The 25,419-nt window shown below is 46.1% G+C and overlaps 1 protein-coding gene across 1 annotated transcript; it reads left to right on the top strand.

Annotated features, from left to right (window-relative positions):
* Positions 1–16,511: 16,511 nt before the first annotated feature.
* On the top strand, positions 16,512–24,336 carry CLEC3B (C-type lectin domain family 3 member B). Its single transcript, XM_074268095.1, has 3 exons — positions 16,512–16,737; positions 21,469–21,567; positions 23,802–24,336. The coding sequence occupies exons 1-3, from the start codon at positions 16,629–16,631 to the stop codon at positions 24,200–24,202; spliced, it is 609 nt and encodes a 202-aa protein (XP_074124196.1). The 5' UTR covers positions 16,512–16,628; the 3' UTR covers positions 24,203–24,336.
* Positions 24,337–25,419: the final 1,083 nt, after the last annotated feature.

Genomic DNA, 25,419 nt, shown 5'->3' with positions numbered 1-25,419 from the left:
CGAGTGAATCAGGACTGGATTAAAATTGGGAAATACGTAAAAAATAATAAAACCGAGACGTTACACTTAAAGGGCGACATGCTTTCCGTGAGGTGCCTCCGATGCAGATTGTCCTGCTTCTAATGGACTTTAGTACCACTAGTCTACATAGATGCTTCATTGTTTCTGACACTTGCCAAGTTAGGAAAATACCATTAACTTTTTCAAGCGATTAAAAAAACATGGAAACAGGGCATTGAGTAAATGAAATGAATTCACAGAAGTTTAGCGCTGGAGGAGCCTTTATAAATCACGCCCCCTCCTTCCTGAATTCGGAAACTACAGCCCGCCTAGGAAGGGACTGAGCTGAGACCCACTCCTGGCGCTTCTGTCCCTTCTCCATCCGAGGTGCCAACCGTGCGCCCTCGTCCTCAGATTAAAGGGGCTACATTTTCTATCCAGATCGACATGGTGGCGGTTCTAGAGCTGGAAGGGACCCCGGACCCCCATCTAGTCCCACTCATTCTACAAACGAGGACACTGGGGGCCGGGGCGGGGACCGCCGACCCAGGGCCCAGCATTGATGACCTCCGAGGGGGCGCTTGGAGCACGCCCCTAGCCACACAGGCGCCCACTGCGGGGCCGGGAGGCAAGGAACTGCCCCACTGCAGGCAGACCCAACAATGCGGGCTCGCCGAAGGGCCGTCCCCGGCCACGTGAATGAAGGCGTGGGCTCCAGAACGTGGCCCAGGTCCCGCCCGCCGCCTTCCCGCCTGGTGTCTAGTTTGGTGCGGGTGAGAGCGAACGTTCCTAACTGGCGCCAGTGTGCACTTGGAGGTGTTTTAAGTCATCTCACTGGCTCTTCACAATAATTCTGTGAGTTAGTTACTAGTCCCATCTAATAGATGTAGAAACTAAGGCGGGTCACACAGCCGCTAAGAGCCTGATGCTGGATCCAGACTTGGGTCTTCCTGATTCTGCACCGCCTGATAAACTGCATACCACCTGGAGGAGAAATGGGGGGGAGGGGGGGCCTCGACATCGAGCCGTTGCAGCGCTATTAGAGAAGAGGAAAAGAAAAAGCCGGCGGGAGGAGCGCACTGGCCCTCTGGGTGTGAGGGGCCCTCACGAGGATCTGGCGGAGGGCGCTAGGTGGCGCAGTGGAGAGCACCAGCGGGGGCAGCGGGGCGATGCCGCAGAGAGGATGGGGATCCCGCGGCGCGGGACGTCCAGTCCTGTGGGCCGCGGTAGAAGGCCCGACCGTGGGGATGTCGCAGCTACTGGAAGAATGTCTGGCTGAGAGGTCCGGCGTCCAGCGAAGTCGGCTTATGGGCGCGCGCGCACGCGCGTGTGCGCGCTCAGCAGCACTCTGAGGGCAGAGGGGAACTTCATTTTTGCTTTTGTTACCCCTAGTGGCCAAGCGGTGCTCTGCATACAGAGGAACGTGGTTCGTTAAGTAACCCCACGGAGCTGTGTGTGTGTGTGTAGGCCGCTCGGCTGACGGCAGAGGAAGGTTAAGTGGTGAGGTTTGCATCCGCCCCATCTTCCTGCACTGAGGCTCCAGGGCAGACTTTTGGAAAGTTACAAAAGACCAACCTTAAAATGTGTCTTTGTCTCCAAGGTGGAAAATTAAAGAACAGGAAGAGTGAGTGTGTGTGTGTGAGTGTGAGTGTATGTGTGCGTGTGCACGTGCGTGTGCGCGCGCGGGGGGGGGGCGTGGGGCTGGAGGATTTCTGCGGAGGCGCCACAGTTTCATTTTTACCAGGCCATCATTGGCTCTCACCCCTGAGGGCCAAAAGGAACGGGAGGCTGCCCGCTCTGAGTCAGCCGCCCTCTTGGGCAGAGCTCTCGGCTCCCTTGGCCTCAGGACCACAAAGACGTGGCAGGCCTGTGAAGGAGGAGTTTTCCACGTGCCCCAAAGGTGCCAGGAACGCCCCAGGAGAAGTTAGAGGCTGCCGCGGGCGCCTGTGCAGAGAGGAGCTCACATGCCCTCCTCCCAAACCCTTCCAAGGTTTTGTTTTTGTTTGTTTTTTTTTCCCCCTGAGGCTGGGGTTAAGCGATTGCACAGGGTCACACAGCTAGGAACCGCCCCAAGGTTTGAGGACCTTTTCGGAAGGCCCGTATTCAGACGCCGCGGGCCCCATTTACGGAGGCCCGCCCCAAAGTCCCCCCCTCCCCGGGTAGCCAGCCAGCTGCCAGAGCCTTGGGGGGGGCGATGTGTCACCCCCTAAAGAGCCAAGCGGACCCGGAGCGCATCCTGCCTCGGACATATACTGTCTGGGGGACCCTAGCCAGCCCCTTAACCCTCCCTGAGATGGCGGGCTGCAGAGGTGGGCCCGAGCCCTCACGTGAGAGTTCCCTTCCGGCCTGTCTCTCCGCGCCCGTGGGGGCCACGGAGAATGAGCCCCGCGGCTATCCGAAGACGGCTGTGGCCCCGCGCCCCGGCGAGTTCTCGCCCGGCTCCGGACAGTCTCTCAGACCTTGCACTATCTCACTCTGCTGCCGGAGCTCTCCCCGCCTGATTCACATCCTTCCTCAGAGTTCCCGACCCAGGTGTGAACTGGTGCAGTCCCGCCGGGAGGAGGCCCGTTTGACCGGCAAAGCTCACAACTGAAGCGTCAATGCAGCCTTCCATTCAATAAACCCATGTTTATCATGGGTTTATCATGGGGGGTTCCATAACCCCCCAGTGTATGCGGGCATGTTCCTAGGAACGGGAACACGCGGCCTTGCCTCACACCGGAGACCTGGGGCCGTTGTTTGCAGACTCCTGGTGCAGGGGATAGAAACACTAATGACTATATTACGGTATTAGATGAAGTATGAGGAAAGCCGAGGGGGCGTGGCCCGCGCTCCGGGAGGAAATCTGGTTAGGTTTCAAACCGTACACGAGACTTGTGATGTAGGTGACCTGGAAGAGTTAGAGCAGAAGCGGTTCTGGAGGCCGCGCATTGCGAGCTATGGCTGATCCGCGCTGGCGGAGAGAAAGTTCTCTTCAGGCTTCCCTGTCTCTACTCCAAAATGGAGCACGGTTAGGAATTCAGCCGAAGGAAAGGAGGGGAAATTCACTGCACCGGGAACATTCTGAGCCCGGAAAATGAGGCCGGAAAGTGCTCCACTGCGCCCCCTGCTGTCCCAGCAACACTTCTGGAAGAGCAAATGTGATGGACTAAGTTACTTAGTACTGGAAAGATTCACATCTACTAGGAAGGACCACGGAGGAAGGTGCTGTCTTCCTCCAGAGAAAGGACTGAGAGATAGAAGTGTGTACTACATGGTTCCACGTGTGTGTGTGAGAGAGAGTAAGAGTGTGTGTCCCTCCGTCTGTGTAAATACTGGCTTTCTCGTGTGACGTTGGGAGAGAGGAAGGGAAGCAACGGAGAACTCAGATTTAAATACTTAATAAATTTAATTAGTAATTACAATAATACATCTAATAAATAATAAATAAAATTTAAAAGTAAATAAAAATAAACTAAATTTAAACATTTTTAAAATAATTTAAATAATTAAAAAAATTCTGCTGACTGATTTAGCAAACCAGGAACGTGAGACTAAAGAGAAGAAGAGACCTGCCGAAGCCGCGCAGCTGGTAAGCGGCAAAGGTGGGACTTGGGCCAAGCTCCTCCGGCGCCGTCCCGCCTTGGCCTGCGCTGCACCAGGAGGCTTTTCTTCCGCGCCTCTTTCCATGTGACGTCTCCACGAGTCTCACACGGAATGAAATGGGACGGGAATAGGAGTGTGGAAAGTTCTAAAGGAGAATAGATTGTCAGCGAGTCTCCTTTTTCCAGAACACAAGTGTCCCAGTTCTCGGGGATCAGGCAGTCCCTGAAGCAAAAACCAGAAAGGCGCACGTCCTTTGGGGCTGTTTATTCAACCCGCCCGAACGTGATTGAGCTTCCACTTGGGGCACTGTCGAAGCACCTTAGAATTTGGGCGGGAGAGAAAAAAAGGCAAAGGGGGGGGTATCTCTCGCCATGTGTGTCCAGAATTCCAGGAAATAAGGCAGGAGGCTGTTGTGCAATCCCAGGCCTGGCCCAGGCAGCCAGAGCCAGCAGCGAAGCGTTCTGTCTATTTGGAGACCGAGCCGTGGATATAAATAATCACAGGAGCCAAGAGCTGGAGCTGGAAGGGACCCGGAGTCCTGAAGTCTGCCCGCTTTCAGAAATGAGGAATGCGGGCTCTGACTTTGCCTTTGAGACACAAGGAAGGGAAGCGCCTTGTCGCGGGTCACAGCTAGAGTTTGAATCCGGGTCTTCCTGACCCCACGTTCAACACTATCCACATACCCACATGTGTACATCGACTTCCTGCGTGTGACCCCGTGAAGGACGAGTGTTACAGGGACAGGCACTCGTGGCTGGGAAGTGGTCAGCAAGGGGCCCAGGCCACACCCGCCTGCCCCTGACGGAGGGTTTTCACTCACCGTTTCCAGGAGTGGAGGGATCCGTGGGGAGGTCTTGGGAAGGCCCTGAAATGCAAAACTGGTGTGAGCACGGATCAGGCGCTCTCGCACTCCTTCAGGAGGGCCCGCCTCTGGGAGAGAATGGAAAGGCACATTCAGGCGGGGGAGGAGGACCACTCCTAGAGAAACTCTTCTTGGGAGTGGAGAGTCTACTCAAAGCCTAGAAGTGCCGCGTAACCGAGGCACAAAGGCCCAGACTCTGACACCCAACCGTGCCCTTCTCTTCTCTCTCCGTCTGTGTCTGTCTCTCTGTCTGCCTCTCTCTGTCTGTCTCTCTGTCTCTCTCTGTCTCTCTCTGTCTCTGTCTCTGTCTCTGTCTCTCTCTCTCTCTGCCTGTCTCTGTCTCTCTGTCTCTCTCTGTCTCTGTCTCTGTCTCTCTCTCTCTCTGCCTGTCTCTGTCTCTCTGCCTGTCTCTGTCTCTGTCTCTCTGTCTCTCTCTGTCTGCCTCTGTCTGCCTCTCTGTCTCTGTCTGTCTCTGTCTGTCTCTCTCTGCCTGTCTCTGTCTCTCTCTGTCTCTGTCTCTCTCTGTCTCTGTCTCTGACTGCCTGTCTCTGTCTCTCTGTCTCTCTGTCTCTCTCTGTCTCTCTCTGTCTCTGTCTCTGTCTGCCTCTGTCTGTCTCTCTGTCTCTGTCTGTCTGTCTGTCTCTCTCTGTCTCTGTCTCTCTGTCTCTCTCTGTCTCTGTCTCTGTCTGTCTCTCTCTGCCTGTCTCTGTCTCTCTCTCTGTCTCTGTCTCTCTCTGTCTCTGTCTCTGACTGCCTGTCTCTGTCTCTCTGTCTCTCTGTCTCTCTCTGTCTCTGTCTCTCTGTCTCTCTCTGTCTCTGTCTCTCTGTCTCTCTCTGTCTCTGTCTGCCTCTGTCTGCCTCTGTCTGCCTCTTTGTCTCTGTCTGTCTGTCTGTCTGTCTGTCTCTCTCTGTCTCTCTCTGTCTGTCTCTCTGTCTCTGTCTGTCTGCCTCTCTTCTCCATTCCTTTAGGAATCTCTATTTGAGGAAGGGTCCAGGCCAGCCATGTTTTACTCCTCTCCCAACCCTGGTTCTGACTCTCCGGACTTTGCCATCAAGACGCTGCACCAGGACCTTGTCTCTTCCCTGGGAAGCAGCTTTTCAGCTTCCCTTCCTTCATTAGAAGGTAAGCTCACTGAGGGCAGGGACTATCTTTCTGTTTGAATTTGTATCCCTGGGTGCTTATGACAGTGCTTGGTACACAGCAAGTGATTAATAAATGCTTTTTGATTTGTTGACTTATCTGCAACGTGGTGCTGATGGGAATTCTAGAACCGCTGAGTTAGCCCTATGATCTACTTAGCAAGACAAACGTGATGGGATAAATTCATTCTCCATTTTTTCACACTGGCCTCGGGCACAGGAAAGCTTACTGGGGGAAGAGAAATGTTCTAGTTTTCCACCCATGCTGGACAGTCTAGGCGGTAATATACGTAACCATATGGCACAGTGTGCATATAACCCAGACGTCCCCTTTCCTGGCTCGTGCCTCCCTCCGCAGCCCCCAGATCATCGGGGAGTTTGGATCACCTTGCGTCACTCCATGCCTAAGGGTCTCCAGTTCTCCGGGCCTACACCCTCAACAAAAGGACAGACGTATTTGCAAGTCAGAGGAACAAGGGAGGCTCTGGAAGAAGGGCCCCTGCCCCAGGTAGCCCCACGGGATTATGCACCGAGGGGCATCTCTTCCCCCAAGCTGCTGGAAGCAGGCACTCTGGGTAGGCCCTCACCCGGCTCCCTTCGCTTACGGCTGCTTCCCTCACAGACTCTCCCCAGTCCTCGGCCTTCTGCCCCGTACGGAGCCCAGCGCTGCGTGCACATCCTCGCCATCTCTCCACGCCCTTTGGCCCTGGTTCTGCAGCACATGGTGGAAGCCCTTTCCTGTGGCCCCTGGCAAAGGCGTGGATGGACCAGTGTCCGGAGCCTGAGGGTCCCAGAACCACAGAGTTAGAGTCGGACCCTAGAGGGTCTGGCTACGGGAAGAGCTTGGTGGCCTTCCTCTTAGGCAGAACGTGCTGAAGATGGGAGATAAAGTTCTTCAGTATTGCATGGTGCTCCTCCTAATTTCCTGAAGATTAAACAGTCTTAGAGATCTAATCCAGCTGTACAGAATGTCTTCTAACCTAAAATCTGCTAGATGACATCCAAACTTGGCAGTGTAGCAGCTTCAAGAACATTCTCTTGACTCAAAGAATTCATCTAGGAAAGAAATAGGAGCTTTTGAAAACATCCTGCAAATGTGGAGACTTGAAACTGACAAAAGGGAACGGGAATGGAAATAAGCATTTATTAGGCACTTACTATGTACCAGGCGCTATGCTATGGCTTTACAAATATTCTCTTATTTGATCCTCACAACAACCCTGAGAGATATATATTATTGTTATTGCCGTTTTACAGTTGAGTCAGTGACTTGCCCTGGGTCACACAGATAGCAAGAGGGAGAAGGGGAAAAAATACTTTGTCCAGGTTTATAATTCTTTGGGACAAGAAGTAAACTGAGTAGTTAAAGTAGAGGTAAGAAATTTTCAGATACGTGTGAATTGCAGCACCTGGAAAGACTCCCCCTATTCCTAGAATTCTTCCTTTCTGCAGGTCCTGATATTTCTATCAATCAGGCAATCTACTAGCATTTATGATACAAGGAAAAAAGTGAAGTGAATCTCAGTCCTCGAGAAGCACCCAGAGTTATATACAAAACGGGTACAGGATGGCTTTGGGAGGGAGCCCCTAACCAGTGGTTATTAAAAAGAGCTTCCTTTAGAAGGTGATGTTTGAGCTGAGCCTTGAAAAAGACTCTGAGATGCAAAACTGAGAAAGCTGCACATTCCAAAAATGGGGGACAGCCCCAGGAGAGTATCCTGAAGTAGAAACAGTTAGCAGTAGAAGTAAGGCTAGCTTGGGTGGTCTACCATGTGCAGAAGCTGGGAGCCAGATTGGGAAGGGATTTAAAGATCTGATCCTAGTGGTAATAGGGAGCTATACAAGTTTATTGAGTAGGAGAGTGACATGATCAGACCTGTGCTTTAGGGAGGTCTGACTGGAAAGAGAAGAGACTTGAGGCTCTTGCAGTGGTCCAAGGACCTGGTGGAGGCTTATTTGGGTATGACTAACCTAGGTGAGTTAACAAAAGTGGTAGCACTACTTCTAGAAAGTAACTGCTAAAGTGTATGTGGTTCCTTTGCGTACTTTTAAACTTTAATAATACATTGTAGGTGTGGTGGGAATAATCTGTGAATTATATCTGATAGCAGATTTCCTGAAGTTTACCATCCCCAGCACAGAAAGTGATTATTTCAGAGAGCCATATTTAAATATAGTTTTGGATCTGTGATATCTATCTTCTGGATACTTCATAGATTAGTGAGAAATGTATCAAGTTGTACTTAGTGTTTATTTTACTATTCTAAACGGCATATCACTTTTCAATGTAGATTAAATAGGACCAAATGCCATGTTTTGCTGTTTTGATAGAGTTGTAGTTTTATTTTTAAAAAAATCCTAGTAATGGAACTAGCATATGGATACTCCTTTCAGTAATATTGATCCATTTCTTCTTGTTTTGTGCAATGATTGATCATGGTCTTCAGTCAGTCTTTGATAAAGAATATATCCAGAGGGCCAAAGACCTTCCTCAGAGTCATTTAATACTCATAAGTGCCAATGAAACACTCAGGTTCATCCATTTATCCCTTGCTCGTGCTACAGGACTTCTCCTCTGGTCCTTTGTAATCGTTGGTGTCCTGGATGATATCTTTTGCACCATTCCTTTCAAGTCACCTTTGGTAATATACTGCAGCCTATTTGCACCTCCCGGTGCTATCTAGTTGCTTCTGAGGGTGACCCAAGGGCCACAGAACACCGGGTTTGGAGAGGGGAAGAGTACATCCTGATACAGAGTGACTGGGGGAGCTGAAGTCCTCCCTGGTTTGGGGAACATTTGCCCTTCCGTATCTCAGAATTCAGAGTGGGAAGGGACTCTCAGATGTCTCAAGCTCAGCTCTCCCATTTTACAGAGGAGCCAAGACAAGGGAAATGACTAGTTCAGGCTCATGCAGCCTGTCAACAGCAGAAACAAGATTCCCAAAGTCCCCGATTCCTGATTCAGGACTCCCACCCTGCCAGGCTGCCATGACAAGCCAAGCCACGGAGGCTGTGGAGATCACAGTGGGAGTAACTGCCTCCATGAGGACGTTAGGAGAAAAGCAGAGCCTCCTTCCCTCAGGGTCTCAGCCAGGGGAATGTCTAAGGGTCCCTTGCGAAGGCACACTCTTCCCGACTCCAGCAGAGGGGATAAAGTTTGTTTGCATGAGGCAGGCAGAATAGTGAACTTGGGCAGCCAGGCTTCTGGATCACCACAGTGTGCTCTGCTGCTCTCTTAAGCCTGGACAGTTCTAGCTCAGGAAAGCCCTCTGCAGCAAAGGAAGCCTCCTTTGCCCCCAGAGCTCTCAAATTCTGTGGTAATTTTGCAGAGTAAAAACAGAGCTTTTGTAACTGGTCATTTTGATAAAGAACAATTGGTAAATCAATAAAATTGCTTCTAATTATACTGAAAACAAATTATTTGATGTTTTTATTATGATGATTTCAATAGCTGTCAAGAAAAACAATCAAATAAACATATCCTCTGGCCCAGCTACTCTAGCTCTGCAGTGACATGGACCATATTTGGTCTTGGGGTCTTCCAAAATCTGATCTTTTTGGCTCATTTTTCCACCCAAAGTTTCTCCCCTAGTAACCTCAGAATTTGGCCCATATCAACCTTTCTAGAGATATGGGCAAAAATGACCTTTAGCGTTTAGTTAAGTATAATTCAAGCTCTTGGATGGTTTTTATCTAACATCAGAGAAAGAGGACAAAAGCAAGCAAACAAATCCCACAAAATATTCACAATAGCCATAAAGAATCACTATATTTCTCTCTTCCTTCTATACTACAAGATCTGTGTTGTTTTCTGTTACATCTTCTAGCCCCAAAAGAGTGATATACATGTATGAATAAATATGAATAAAAAATACCTATAGCACTAGCCTGTGGTTTGAATTTTCCCAAGAGAGGAATTAGTTTGTGCTGTATTGGAATTTAATCAATCAACATTTTTTAAAGTACCTATTATGTCTCACCCGCTGGACTAAGCACTAAAGATACAAATAAAAACTTCAAAAGGCATTCCCTGCTCTTAAGAAGTTCACCATCTAATGGAGGAGGTAACAAACAAAAGAATATATGTATATAAATAAGTCATATACAGAATAAATAAGAAATAATTACCAGAAGGAAGGCACTAGAATCAACCGGGTTTGTGTGAGAAATGGATGGGCATTTATTTGGTTTCCCAATTATGAAAATTAAATTGGAGAAATGAAACTTAAATTAGAAAACAAAAACTCAGAAGGACATCACAGAATAAGCAAGGATGTATTTTATCTTTCCCCCACAAAAAATGTAAGCTAGGGATGGGGATAGGGACTGATTTTTGTGATCAGGGCTGGTGGCTTAAGATTTGAAAAGAGAATTTTCTTCTTTGCCCTTAACCCTTCTCTGTTAGCTTTCCCCTTCTAAAAATGGAAGCTTCTTTGGGGCAGGGACTGGTTATATAATGAGGGGTGGAAATTCATATAACCTCCAATCAGGAGAGGGACTGTGCTTCAGGATAGGAAATAAAATTTTTCCTGCATTCATCAGTCAGTTAAGTTCTCGGTAAGATGTTTTATTTCTTACAAATGGAGGCTCTTTGGGGATCCAGACATTATGAGTTAGCAGTGGCCCCTGTTGAAGCACAAGGAGACACATCCTATTGATTTCAGTGGTCTTGTGGGGCGTCCCCACTCATAGACTGTCCAAGATCTCAGGACCACATTGGTAAGTAAGATCACTGACGAATCCAAGAAATCAGGAAGGAAAATAGAGTAGGTCCTGCAGCAGCCAGGAAACTGACCACAAAACTCAGACTACCTAGTATCGCCTTTGGTGGCTGGGGATATCTTATGGGGTCTGAGGTGTCAGACAGGTTGGTAAGATGGGGAATTTAATGGCGCCATGGAATGGAACTCCTAGGACATACCTCTCTTATAGTCCTGGAAGAAAGGGGATGTCAGGAAAACAAAGTTGAGTAAATATTCGTGATCTGGGATCACTGGAATGTGGAGAACTCCAAGCTGGGGCCGAGGAAGAAGCTGCACTAGAGATGCTTGCAAGAAACTCTAGTAAAGAAGTGGAGTTCTGGAAGAGAAAAGCTTCTTCTCCAGGAAATAGGGAAAGAACTACTAGCCAGAAAGAAAAGGAATTTAAAAGCAATATGTGTTTGTGTGAGTTTGTGTTTTACTTATTATGTTTCTCTGAGTCACCTGAATTACAAAGGAAAAGATCTGGCCATTTTAAGATTTAAAAGCACTTGTTTGATAACTCCATAAGTCTTTGTCTATCAGGCATCTTAATGCAAACTAACCTGGAATCTTTCTTTCTTTCTTTCTTTCTTTCTTTCTTTCTTTCTTTCTTTCTTTCTTTCTTTCTTTCTTTCTTTCTTTCTTTCTTTCTTTCTTTCTTTCTTTCTTTCTTTCTTTCTTTCTTTCTTTCTTTCTTTCTTTCTTTCTTTCTTTCTTTCTTTCTTTCTTTCTTTCTTTCTTTCTTTCTTTCTTTCTTTCTTTCTTTCTTTCTTTCTTTCTTTCTTTCTTTTTTTTTTTTCCCTGAGGCTGGGGTTAAGTGACTTGCCCAGGGTCACGCAGCTAGGAAGTGTTAAGTGTCTGAGACCAGATTTGAACTCAGGTGCTCCTGAATTCAGGGCTGGTGCTCTATCCACTGCACCACCTAGCTGCCCCTGGAATTTTCTTAAGCTTTCAAGCTTCTCTCCCTAGAAGGGACTGGGAAGGACCAAGGCTTCTACATGTGGACTTATGTCCAGTCCAACCTCTCTAAACAATAGGAGGCTCCCCCAAAACCCCATGCTCTGGAGTCAGCTTCAGTTTCTCTCTAGATGAGTTCCTACATCCCCTAACCCTTCCCCACCATTCTCAAAACTCTTCCTTAGGGACTCTGGATTCTGTAAAAGGGTGTGATCTACCTCCACATGGCTTGGAGAAATCTAGAGAAATCCACATTACACATTAAAATCTTCCCCCCTTCCCTATTCAGCAGTCCACATGGGTTTAGGAAAGAGTACAAAATTTAGGTGGGGGGGAGAGATAGGCGCCATTGCCATTTTGCTCCTAGGGGCATGTGTCTCCATCTCAGGTCTCAGATAGTTTAGAGGAAATTACCGCTAATTATTTGGCTATTATTGATGAAAATTTTAAGGTTTGTTAAGTTATTTGGGGTTATCGTCATAAAATTGAAATCTAAAATTGATAATTACTTTGTGTGGGGAAAAAGACCATCTAAGGTGGGGTTGGACAGGCAGAATCAGCCCCTGCTTTGGGGGGCATTCTCACGATTTGTGAACTTGCTGACTTTGGAAAAAGCTTGGTTCTGGGTGTAGAGTTCAGTTCTCTTTACCTTTAGGTTTCTGGAGGGCCTTGATTTTTGGTAGTTAATCTGTTTAGGATTGAAAATTGTATATTGGTTATTTGTATGATCTGTTGGCTCAGGAAAATGAGGGCTTAGTCCACCCTTCCCCCACAGGGTGTGCCTGCTCCTTAAAAGTGAGAAAATAAGCTCACTCACCGATGCTTATCTCCACTCCCCCACCCTGAACCCTTCTCTGGGTCTCCCCCCTGCTGGTTAAATGATCAAATGATAAAATTCCTTTAACATTAATAGCTTCTATTGTTTAAAGGAATAGTTTATGTTTATATGGTGTTAATAACAATATTTTTATATTTCAAGTCTGTTATTTTAAGGCAAAGTCATTTGTGTTGCTGTATCAAAGGTTCTACTGCTTAGTAATACAAGGGACTTTTTAAAAATTAAAGCTTTTTATTTTCAAAACATATGAACAGATAATTTTTCAACACTGACCCTTACAAAACCTTCTATTCCAAATTTTCCCCCACTTCTCCCCCTAGATGGCAAGCAATCCAATCTATGTTATACACGTTAAAATATATATTAAATCCAATATATGTAAACATTTATACAATCATCAAAGCAAGGAACTTTTTATTATGTTTTTTATTAAAGCTTTTTATTTACAAAAGATATGCATGGGTAATTTTTCAATATTGACCCTTGCAAAACCTTGTGTTCCAAATCATCCCCTCCTTTCCCTCTCTCTCTCCTGGTTGTCAGGTAGTCCAGTACATGTTAAATATGTTAAAAATATATGTTAAATGCAATATATGTATACATATTTATACAGTTATCTTGCAAGAAAACATCAACAGAGAGAGTGAAATGCTATGTTGTGATCCATTCAGTTCCCATGTTCCTCTCTCTGGCTGTAGACGGCTCTCTTCATCACTAGCATCAGTTCATGTAAGTCTCTCCAGGCCTCTATTACAAGGAACTTTTAAAAGAGGTTTGTTAGAACTGCAAGTTCTCCAAAAATGATTATTTCTACCAAAGCCTCCATCTGTCTTCAGCAGAATTATTTAGCAATTATTTAAATGCATCGTGGTCTCACTGTTTAATGAATATGATAGCAAATATGATTTCTAGCTTTCTTGAGTATCTAGAGCAGGATTTTAACCTGACAATTCTGCATTTAGTATTGGCTGTGCTCTGTAGGCACATGGGATGAATAATTTAGGATCTAAAACTTTTGATTAGTGAAACTTGCCATTGAAATGAAATCCCTTGGGATTAGAACTATTACTGTTTTGAATTTTGAGTTTGGGAATGATTATCTGATGAATTATTAAATTAATAACCCACCATTTGATATCCAAGTTGGCTATAAGGTGGGGTTATTACTACATGATTGTCAACTGTTATGTGCTCTCAGGCTGAAGCCTGACAGATCAGCTTTGATGATATAATCATGCCCCTGTTTTTTCCTCTTATAACAAATTTCTATAATCAGAGAAAGTAACAGAAGCCATAAGTACAATTTAAATATGCAATATTTTGCTGTTTTCAATTTGAAAATATGTAGTCATCATATCTTAAGTAATTAGATAAATGAATATTTAGCTTAGTCATCCATCTATTGCTAAATTCTTGAAATTAAGGCTGAAACATCTTTAGTATGGTTTGGAGAAGAGGATTTTAGTGTAGTCAAGATTTATTAGAGGGAAGAATGTAATGTTCTTGTTGGTTTTCTGGAGGTCTCTGGACCAGCCTTCCTTTCAGCAGATTAATCACCACAAGAGTAACCAGGTGTTAAAGTCCAAATCCTTTATTATCTCCTTCATAATCTAGTTTCCTTGCCTGGGGCCTGGGCTAGCTTTCTTAGAGGCCTTCTGCAGTTTTGATTTCAGTGGAGAAGCCAAGGAGGAGACCCTGCCACCACGGTGGTGTGAGATGGAGTGAATGAATCTGTCTCTGAGTCCAAGGGCTTGTGCTTTAGCCTCCACCCACCACAAAGGTGGATGATGGAATGAATCTGTCTCTCAGTCCCTGCTGGCTGTTATATACTCTATTCTAATTACATTATCCTAGGTGTGAGTATTCACTATACTAAGTACTATATTAAGTACTAAGTACATGTACTGAACTAGAGAATTATTAATCACCATGCTAAACCAGATAACCATTGTCTCTCTCATCAATTCCACTGACTTAACACCTTGTAAGAATTCTTGTTTCAGAGTTCTGGCCCATAACAGGTATAATTTAGGAAATATTTTGTTAAATCAATGGAAAGTTAATTCTAACTTATTTGATATGAAAAGCAGCTTCCTAATCTATATTGACCTCTCCCCCTTATCCTTTTATAATAGACCCTTGGGCAAAAGAGAGGGAATATCTTCTTCCCATGTTCTGAGTAGTTTTTTTGTTGCTGAGGCAACTGGGATTACGTGACTTGCTCAGAGTCACCCCACTTGGAAATGTTAAATGTCTGAGGTCACATTTGAACTCAGGTCTTCCTGACTTCACGGCTGGTGCTCTATTCACTGCACCACCCAGCTGCTCCTCTGAGTAGTTTTTAAACACCCTTAATGCAATTTCTAATCCCAGAGCCAAGCCCAGTGGAAACTCAGTAGAATACTTGTCTAGAGGAAACATATATATATATATATATATATATATATATATATATATATATATATATATATATATATATATATATATATATATGAATGCTCCTTCCTACTTTGGTGAGTAAATATTATTGAATTAGTTACACTAGAGAAGCACTAAAGGGAGTAACACAATAGTTAGATGCCACTGGCAGAACTGCATGGGAAAATAGAATGACTCTGGATAGGTTATTGGTAGGAAAAGGAGGAGCATGCATACAATTGAAGGTAGTTTCACTCTTGGTACAGTCCTGTCAGAAGAATTAGCAGAGATTCAGGGATTAATTATCTATCCTGTAGGGGCAGCTAAGTGGCACAATGGATAGAGCACCAGCCCTGAATTCAGGAGAGGACCCGAGTTCAAATCTGGTCTCAGACAATTGGCACTTCCTAGCTGTGTGACCCTGGGCAAGTCACTTAACCCCAGCCTCAAAAAAAAAAAAAAAAAAAAAAAAAAGAATATTAAAAAAAAATTATCTATCCTGTGTAAGGAGATCTGACTGGAGATTATCAGACTTTTATGAAGTGGGATATAAAAAAAATTAGCCAAACTTGAGGATTTAGAAAAGGATGGGGAAACCAAATTATTAAAAAATTAAAAAGGGGGGAATTGTGAAAAATGAGTGAGCATTTACTTGGTCTTCACAATTATGAAAATTAAATTGGAGAAATGAAACTTAAATTAAAAAACTAAAACCCACAAGGACACCAAGGAATAATCAGGGGTAGAAGTCATCTTCTCCCAAAAGAATGTAAGCTCCTAGGGGGGCAAGGACTGACTTTTGTAGTCAGAGGTGGTGACCTGAGATTTGAAAAGAATCCTCTTCCCTTAGCCTTCTTCTGTTAAGTTTCCCAATTCTAGACTGGAAGCTCCTTTGGGCTACAAAATGAGGGGTGGAGAGTCATGTCCTATCACTTCTGTAACATCTAATTAATGAGGAATCAGGGGAGAGACTTGTGCTTTTGGATAGGAAATAAAATGCTGTCTTTGGAGTTTCAAAGGTGTTTCTACTCACCTAGCCATCCAGTCTTGCAAAAATGTAAAAGAAATCTTTCCTGCATTCATCAGTGAGCCAGTGGAGTTTTGTTTCTTACAGTTTGCAGAAGATGGGATTCTAATTGGAACTTAAAAGAAACCAGGAAAGGCAGGGAGAAGGAAAAACATTGGACAGGCAGGGAAAATGACTGGAGCCATGAAATGGAGTGTCCTGTTCAGAAGCTGCAAGCTCAGTGTCATTGAACTGAGCAAGATAGAAGACTAGAAAGGTAAGAGGAAGCTAGGTTTTGAAGGAATCTGAATGCCAAACAGCATTTCTTATAGTTTGTAGACAGCCACTGGAGATAAAGATATCAGCGTAGCTTAGAAAAGACTATCAATTGAATGTACATATAGCAATGATTTAAAAAAATAAATGAAAGCATCTGGAATGACCCAGAAATTTTGCCCCTCTGAGGCTTCATGAAGCACTAAATTCTAGACATGGATTTAGAGCTGGAAGGAACATCAGAGGTCTTGAGCCTCATTGTTTTGAGGATGAGGAAACAAACACTTCTATATATTCAATAACTTGTCCAAGGTCACACAGATAATATGAAGTAGGTTCAGAATTTGAATCCAGGTCTTCTGACTCTACTTCTGCTATTCTTTCCATCTGACCACGCTGATGCTAAGAAACTTCCATCACAAAGGTAGCCCTGCAAGGGCCCTCAGTGTCCCCTCTTTTCCTCATTTTATTAATAAGTCCCTCACTGGAGGCACTAAAAAGCTTCTTTTTATTATTGATTATATTTGTAGTCCTGGAAATCAGGAATTTTTGTTTTGGTAAAAAGCGGGGTTGCTGGTACAGTTTCTTTGGCGTGGTTGGGTTCTCCAAGTTCCAGACTTTAGTCTGTTTTGCAGATTTTGCACTGCTCTTTTTTCCGCTTTCTTTCAAATGGAATGCAAGCAGCCAGAGTCTGGAAGAGTTTCCTGGATGCAGAGGTTTTGATTACAGCTGCCTTAAGAAGTCGAGCTCTCTCCAACTCACTGCCATTCCATTCCTTCACACACTAGGAGGAGGAACAGCAGCATGGGGCTCCAAGGAATCTATCTACTTCTGTGTTTCTTCATCCTATTCCCATGGACCAGCACAGAGCCACCGGCCTCCAAAGTTAAAAAGGCAGCCAATGCTAAGAAAGGTAAGGGTGGGCCATCCAGCCCCTCTCCTCCAGGAAGATGAGGTTCAACCTGTGTCCCCTGGGGCTGATTTGATTTTCTTAATTATTAGATATTTTGTGTATTTGACTTCTTGGCTGGGCTAAAAAAGGAGGAGAGGGGCCAGTTCCTGGACTTTGGGATGGGGAAATTCCTGGAGAAGTGGATTCCACTCTGAGCACTGGAGAAATAAATGCACAGTATAGAGTGCAATTGAGTGGCAGTTCTGGTTAGAGTCCTGTCTTCTGCAGGAGATCTTCCCTGGTCCCTCCAGCTCTCTCACCCCCAGTATCTTCTTTCTGAGATTACCTCCCACTTGCATGATGCATCTTACAAATAGATAGTTCTTTGTTGTCTTCCCTGTGAAAAAGTAAGCTCCTTGAGGGCGGAGACCATATTTTTGCCTTTCTTTGTGGCCCTGGTGTTTAACGCAGCACCTGGTCCATAAGAGACATTTAAAAATGCTTGTTGACATGATAGACACTGATATGTACTGGCTGTGTGACCATAGTCATTCTACCTCTCAGGGTCTTAGATGCTATCTAAGATCATGAGGTGCTACTTTAGGACTACTCCTAAAAACAAAACAAAACAAAACAAAACAAAACCCCCCAAACCTACAGTGATCTCCTATATATTTAATATACCTTTACGATTTCCCTTAAAAAAACAAAACTCTCCCTCGTCACCTATTATATGTTTAATGTAACTAACAATAACTCAAGAAGGGCATACTTCTGGAAAATGAAAAAGAAACTATTGGTTTTCTACAGCCTGTTCTTTGTTTTTTGTCTCCTAGTTTAAGATTTGGTGAGGTTCATCTGACAGCAGTGACAATATTTGAAATTAGAGGGAAATGTTCTTCTCAGGATGCCTGAGAGAGGCTTCAACTGGCTGGAGTTCTTAATCCCTCGGCTGTTGTTTGGGATGATTTGGCCCAGAATGAGGGCTCTCCCTCCAGCGTCATCTCTGGCCAAGGGCCATCAGTCTTGTGTTTGTGGCAACATAATAAGGCTAATGCCATGGAAATGAACTCCTGTTACCAAGGAGGGCAGGAGCCAGGAGAATCTGAGCAGAAGGAGGGTGGGGTCTCTTGCTGAGAAAAATGCCTGCCATGACAAGTAAACATGAAGGAGCAATGGGAACAGGCGGGTGGGGAAGGTTCCATTCAAAGAGAAGAGAAGGGGGTGTTTGGAAAAGTCACTGCCTTTCTCTGGACCTCAGTTTCTCCATCTGAAAATAAGGGGCTTGCCCTGGATGAACTCTTGGGTCTCCTCCAACTCTTAATACTGTCTGCTTTCCTCTTTCTAATATCCAGAAAGCCCTTTTTGGTTTACAGAGAGGTCTGCTTCACCAGTTTTTTCAGTTTCTGAGGCAGAGGAGGTGGCTAGCTACCCTTCTCCCCCCCCAAAAAAGTTCTGTTTAATGTAGAGCTACCCAGCATTCATTAAGCACTTACTATGTGCTAAGTGCTGGGGATAAAGAAAGGTAGAAGATACTCCCTGTCCCCACAGAGCTCACTCCCCACTAAGCAGCTTGCAAGGCAACAATGGTATGGAAGAGTAATAGTAGCTAGAATTTATAGAGTGCTTTAAAGTTCATACATGCTGGGACTGGAGTCTGGAAATCTAAGTATATTTGATACTTTATTTGATATATTTGATACAAATCTATGTAAGATACTTACTAGCTATGAGATCCTGGGCACAACATTTAACCTCTATCTATCTCAGTTTTTGTTTTGTTTTTTTCATAAAATAGGGACAGCAGACAGGGTTGTTCTAAGGATAAAGAGATATTTATAAAATGCTTTGCAAACCTTAAAGCTTTATAAAAATGCTAACTATTATTATTACCACTAAAGGTCAGAGACTACTTCTTACTATAGGCTTTTCCTGATTTTCTCTAATTGCTAGTGCTTTTCCCTCACTTAAATCACTTTGAATTTACTCTTAATATATAGTTTTTCTGCATTCAAATTAGTCTCTCCCCATGGGAATGTAAACTACTTAAAAGTAAGAACTTTTTTATTTTTTAGTCTTTACATCCCCAAGGCCTAGAAGAGGCACTTAATAAATGCTTGCTAAATTGGATTCTTTTTAACTGTTTTACAATTGGGGGAACTGAAGCTCAGAGAGGTTAAGTGAAAGAACAAACACATGAAAAAGCATTTATTAAGTGTTAAATATTATGTGCCAAGCACTGTGCTAATCTCTGGAGATAGAAATAGAAAAGCAAAAACAGTTCCTTCCCTTCAATGGAGCTTCTATCTGTACATATCTTGCATATACCTTATACACATTGCCTCCCTTAAAAAAATATCCTTCTTAACAGCAGGGACTGATTTTTTGTTTGTTGGTTGGTTTTTTAATTTTGTATCTCCAGTGCTTCCAAGTCATATCTCACAGTTCCAGGTGCAAAATAAGCGCTTAATAAATGTTTGTTGACTGCTTGCCAGTTGATGGTTTTTCGGGGTTAAGTGACTTGCTCAGAATCACACAGCTAGTAAGGATTAAGTGTCTGAGGCCACTGCTCTGAATCCAGGGCTCTATCCATTGCGCTATCTTGCTGCCCCTTAAATGATGTTGTAATGGGGAGAACACATACGTAAGAGAATGGTAGACAGGAAGGGCTCAGAAAGCTCCAGACATCTGCTGTGTAAGAGTTGAGGAGGAGAGAATCTTGTCCACAGTCACCCAGCTAAGAAGTGTTCCAGGTGGGATTTAGATCAAGCTCCCTCTGGATCCTCAAGGCAGTTCTCTGCTCATTTCGGTTGCTTCCTAGAAGGAAGATGGAGGAAGCTCTGAGCGAGCCAATCTGAGAAAGAGGAACTGCTGGGAACTCCCAGGGGCTCTTTCACGTTGAGAAGGGAGAGGAGGCTAGTGTAAAGTTAGAGCTTTGGCCCTGACACCTGGGAACTGAGTCTGGGGCAAGGGCACCTCCCTCACTGCTGGGCCTGGACTAGTAATAAGAAGCCTCTGAGGATGAGGTGGGCGTTGGGAGCCACCTGCTGCCCTCCGCAGAGTCCTGCACCTGTGTCATGCATCCCCACAGCCCTCCATCTTTGCGGCGTGGCGTCCATCCTGGACCTGCTGACTTGTGCAGAATGTCAGATTGAAGTGGAGAAAAGGCCATAAGCCCTCAAGAGAATGGAAGATTCAGTGAATAAGAGACATAATTAGTACTTTAATCCAGCTCAAGCAGAATAAGACGCCTTCATTCAATTTGGAAAAGGGGGTGAAGAAAGAGGCAGAGACTACATAGCTCATTTGATCCTCAAGACAATCCTATGAAATAATTGCTATTATTATCCCCATTTTACAGATGAAAAACAGACTGAGAGTATCCAGGGTCCCACAGATAGTCAATGTCTGAGACAGAACTTAAATTGACCCCAAATCCAACACCCTATCCATTTTAACTCATTATTCTCACTAACTTGGTCCCTGCCTGCTTCTCTGTGCCAAGTCCAGAGGTTTCTAAGCACCTGAAAAACCCCAAATCCTGTCACCACCCTGAACCATTCAGAGCCCTGGACCAGAGCCCTTGATACCCCGCCTCATTTCCCACAGCTCTGCTAAGAGATGGTCACCTGAAGAGGAGGATCTCCAAATACGTTGTGATCTCCAGGCTAAATGCTTGAGAAACATTTTTTCTTTTTTTTTTCTTTTCTTTTCTTTTTTCTTTCTTTCTTTCTTTCTTTCTTTTCTTTTTTTTTCCCTGAGGCAATTGGGGTTAAGTGACTTGCCCAGGGTCACACAGCTAAAAAGTGTTAAGTGTCTGAGGTCACATTTGAACTCAGGTCCTCCTGACTTCAGGGCTGGTATTCTATCTAGTGTGCCATCTAGCTGCCCTGAGAAACATTTTCAAGAGAATTCTATATGAAGAAAAAAATGTACTGGGTTTCAAGATCCAGAGCCAAGACAGATCTAAATTCTGGTTCTACTATTTGCTCCTGTGTGGCTCTGATCATGTCAATTCCGTTCTCTGAGACTCAGATGTAAAATGAGAGGTAGGGCTGGGTTTTAACTTGCTAGCAAAGGCCACCTAGCAAGGAGAACTATCTCAAAGTGGAATGGAAAAGTTTTCAATTGAAGGCCAGATGACCACCATCGGAGTCTTCAGATGGAGTTTTCAGAGACATATAGATTGGATCGGGTCTTTTTCCAACGACGATCTCTATGGCCCTTCCCTCCAAATCCTGTAATTCTCTATAAGGTGATTGGAGACCACAGGTCAGGAATACATGGTGGATGTGGGAGCTACTGTGATGGAATGAACAAAATAGCTACACCATAATAAGCCAATAGCTAAGTTCCAAAATTCATCTCGGGAATTATATGTGCAAAGAATGAGTAAAATTGTCAATTCCTGGTTAGCCTGATCAGTCATTTATGAAGGCAATTAAATCATGGACAAACCTTGATGAGAGATTCCTCGTCACTGTGGACACTGTTCAAGTCCCCAAGGCCACTTGGGGGGCCATGCTTCCTCTGTCGGATCTCTCAATCTGATATGGTAGGGATAAGGAAGGCTACCCTGCCCCTGCAACTCTCAATCTCAATCAGACCCAAAGATACCAAACTCTGACAAATAGGTGGTAGCTGCTGCTTACTAATTTTTCCCAGAGCCGTCATTACTGGAACAGAGTGGGGAGAAGATCCTGTTCTTCTGTTAATGCCTGTTAATCTCTGCAACTGTTCTCTCTTTCTCAGAGGGTATAAGTGTCAAGATGATAGAAGAGATGAAAAGCCAGTTGGACAGCTTGTCCCAGGACGTAGCTTTATTGAAAGAGCAGCAGGCCCTTCAAACAGGTAAGAGGATACACCTCTGCCCCCCCCCCATCTTTCAGACAGGTAAGAAGACTACACCTTTGCTCCCCTCCCCTTCCCTCCCAGACAGGGACCGCCAGGTCAAGACATGCTCTATCCATGGAAACAGGACTGAGATTAACAGAGAGGTGCTTGGAGCCTCCTCCAGCCAGCAACAAAATGAATCAACCATAGAGGGCCCCGCTCTAAAAAATAGCCCCTCGTGGCTACATTGGGCTGGCGCTGTGGCCAGATGAACCTGGCCCCCCAAAGCCACTCTCTCCAGGCCTGGCTTTTACCCTGACATGATAGCCAAATGCCCCCCAGGAGCCGGGGCTGCCAGCCGACCAGCAGCTGCTTCTTACTGACGTGCCACGTGTGACTGTTTAAAACAATGTTTTGTGGTTGGCAATCCTTGGGTAGGTGGAGGTGGAAGGGTGCATGCAGACACAGTCATGCCTACAAAGGGACATGGAGGTTTTGCCTGGCTTCTAGAGCCTCTAAGGGGAGGCAAGCCCTCTGAGGGAGGGAGGAGGGAGGTCTTGGGGATCTGGCCTGCCTCTGGTACTCAGTGTGCCTATGTGGCTGGCCTCCTTCTCCATGAGCTGTCTGAGTCTCAGAAGGGCTTTGGGGAAAGGTTCAGGCTGGCCGTGAGGACACAGAGCATCTAAAATGAGATCATGGAGACAGAGAACCAAGGAAGGGGACTTTGGCCAAGGGAGACCGCTTGGCCTTGGGAGGAGGGAGTAGTGGGCTTCCCCAGTCTCTCAGTCTCACTTTCTGGGAGGTGTATGGCAGTGGAGGAGGTACCTCCCCCCCCACCTCCACTACTCAGTGACCCAGAAAGAAGGAATATGATTTTACAAAGAGAAGGCGATTTCTCTATCAGGTGCCTTGGGCTGGTTTCCCATCACTACAGTCAGAAGCAAGGATGCAGTAAAGAACAGCTGGGGAATCAGATGGGGAAAGCAAGTATAAAAGGGTCCAGAAAATCAAGTTCAAGGCTGCAGCCCCCTCCCCCGCAACCAGCATGTTTTCTGGATTTTCACAACTTCTCTTTCCTCATCTTTAAAAGAAAGGGTCGCACGAAATAATTATTGCCCAATTTTCAGCCCATGAATGAATGGGTGGATGGATTCATGGAGGATTTTCTAAAAATTTCTAAAAGACTGTTATGGACAGGCAAGTCAGAGGGCTAGTGATTGGAATCAAAGAGTAATTAACAAGAGGGGCAGTGTTGATTGTTCAATATTAATTTCTATTGTTCTACAAAATGTTTAATGCCCAAAGCTCTTAAAAAAAAAAAAAAAACCAAACCTATAAATTGGGAAAAAAAAAACAAAACAAAAACACCAACCCTACTTTTATTTTCCTCCTCCTTGTATCTGAGTCCTCCTCCTCCTGGTTCCCTCCATCCTTCTTGGTAGGGGCCCTTCCCTTGACCTCCCCTTCCCCCTGCTTCCCATGAATACCAGTCCTACAAGTGCAGAGGGCAAAAAATTCTGTAGCAAATTGAAACATGTATAGTTGGGTTGAGGAGCACTGAGCTAGACAGCTAAATGGGTACTGAGGGGGACAATATGTTACAGGGGAGATGATACCATCCACCTGTTGTCTATTTACCATTTCTATCTTTCATCTGTCTGCCCATTGTCTCCATATCTGTCTGTCCATCTATCTGTCCTACCTATTCACCAACTACCTATGTATAGGTTCCCCTTCAGGGAGACCACAGAATTAGAGAATCTTAGCTTGGAAGAGATCTCAGTGATGATCAAGTCCTCTCCATACTAGACCAAGAATCCCCACTAGAATCTTCCCCAACCAGCAGGGAACCAGCCTTCCAGTGAAGAGGAAAGATCCATTTCTGGACAGCTCTCCCCGTCCAGAAGTTTTAGCCCGCTAGCCACCCTCAATCTGCCCCCTCGCAGCTTCTGCCCACGGCCCGAGTTCAACCCTTCGGATTCAGCGGAACAAATCCAGGCTCTCCCCCGTTAGCTTTCCAGGGGCCCTAGCAGATAATCTGGTTGTCCGAGAGCTCCCAAGATGGTTCGCACATGCCCGGCAAGCTCTGGCCATACATTAAGTGAGGGTGCTGGCTGGGCTGGGTGGATCACGAGTCTGGGCCGGGTAGATCTGGGCCGGGTAGATCTGGGCCGGGCGGATCTGGGCCCAGCGGATCTGGGCCGGGCGGATCCCGCGGCTCCGAGGTCTCTGAGAACCCTGTTTTTTCCTAGTGTGCCTAAAGGGCACCAAGATCCACCTGAAGTGCTTTCTGGCCTTCCCTCAGGCCAAGACGTACCACGAGGCCAGCGAGGACTGCATCTCCCGCGGGGGCACGCTCAGCACTCCGCAGAGCGGGGACGAGAACGACTCGCTCTACGAATACCTGCGCAAGGGCATAGGCCCCGAGGCGGAGATCTGGCTGGGCCTCAATGACATGGCGGCCGAGGGCAACTGGGTGGACATGACGGGCAGCAAGGCGGGCTACAAGAACTGGGAGACGGAGATCACCGCGCAGCCCGACGGGGGCAAGGCGGAGAACTGCGCCGCCATGTCCGGGGCCGCGGCCGGCAAGTGGTTTGATAAGCGCTGCAAAGAGCGGCTGCCCTCCATCTGCCAGTTCATGATCGTGTAGCCCCCGGAGCCGGGAACCAGGGTCCCACGGATGCTGCTACTCAGGCCCGGGCAGCGCGCCCAGCCCCAGCGAGGGCCTCTAGCCTCTGTAGAGGGTCTGTCTATTCGCCAATAAAATCACTGCAGCTCGGTACACGCGCGGTCTGGTCCGTGGCTGGCTCTGGGCAGTGTGGGGGGGGGGGGGGACAAGACCAAGGACCCACATCTGGGGCGTCTGCTCTAAGTCTCTTCCAGTTTCTGGAGCCGGACTCTCCGCTACGGCCGGCCCCGAGGCCTCTTTAGCTTCCTTTTCTGTCGTGTCAGCCCCTGGAGCAGAACAAGGAGCTTTCGCTTTGCACCTGCAGCCCCAGCGCAGGGCCCGGCTCGAGGTGACCCGTGCTGTCAATTTAACTTCCTTTTCTTGATGTGGGGAGTCAGGCCCGAGGAACCTGAGGTGGACGAGATGGACGGCTGCGGGAGCCCCCAAACACGCGGACGGAGGTCGGGGGGGCCAAGGGGGGAGACCGTGAAAGCTACTGGAGAGTATGGGGTATGGGGGACCCCCGCAATGCCAGATGGAAGGAAGGAGAAGAGGGGAAGAAGGGGAGAGAAAGAGGGAAGGAAAGAGGGAGTGAGTGAGTCTGAAATTTTTTAGCTTGGAATCTGTTAAATCTACTGCAGTTAGAAGCTTTGGGGGGGGGGATTCTTTTTTTTTGTTGTTGTTATTAGATTTTTAACTTTCTTCTGGATTCTTTTCTCCTCATAACTGAGCTCAAGACTGGCGCACTAGGGTCAGAATCTAGTGTGGGAAGTTTCCTCTGCTCCAAGACCTGGTCTAAGATTAATTGAATCTGACCTTTTAATCAGCTGAAGGCAGCTCTTTCTCTACCTCCTGTTCCTTAGAGTAAATGGTTCCAAGGTAGGACTTAAAGGACACTTAAATCCTCCTTCACCTCCTTTTCTTCCTTCTCCCCCACCTTTTTTTTTTTCTGTGAAAAAGCCCAGCTCTAGTCCATCCTCCTTGGTGAAATGTCGATCACATCTTTTTCTCTTCCTTTCCCTACCCATCCTCTTCTCTCTCCCCCCTCCTTCCCTCTTCCTCTCTTTTCCCCTTTCCCCGTTTTTCTCTCCCCCCTCTGTCCCTTTCTTTCCTTTCCCTTTTCTCAACCCCCACTCTCTGTCTCTTCCCTCTCTTCCTCCTCCTCCTCCTCCTCCTCCTCCTCCTCCTCCTCCTCCTCC

Source organism: Sminthopsis crassicaudata, chromosome 5 (assembly GCF_048593235.1).
Source record: "Sminthopsis crassicaudata isolate SCR6 chromosome 5, ASM4859323v1, whole genome shotgun sequence".
Lineage (NCBI taxonomy): Eukaryota > Metazoa > Chordata > Mammalia > Dasyuromorphia > Dasyuridae > Sminthopsis > Sminthopsis crassicaudata.
This window is presented reverse-complemented; position numbering and strand designations above follow the sequence as displayed.

Bases quoted from the DNA above. Each gene is read 5' to 3' on its own strand.
- CLEC3B (XM_074268095.1), top strand. From the start codon at position 16,629: ATGGGGCTCCAAGGAATCTATCTACTTCTGTGTTTCTTCATCCTATTC. The intron at 16,738-21,468 runs GTAAGGGTGGGC...TCTCTTTCTCAG, and splicing joins GGCAGCCAATGCTAAGAAAG to AGGGTATAAGTGTCAAGATG. The intron at 21,568-23,801 runs GTAAGAGGATAC...GTTTTTTCCTAG, and splicing joins GCAGCAGGCCCTTCAAACAG to TGTGCCTAAAGGGCACCAAG.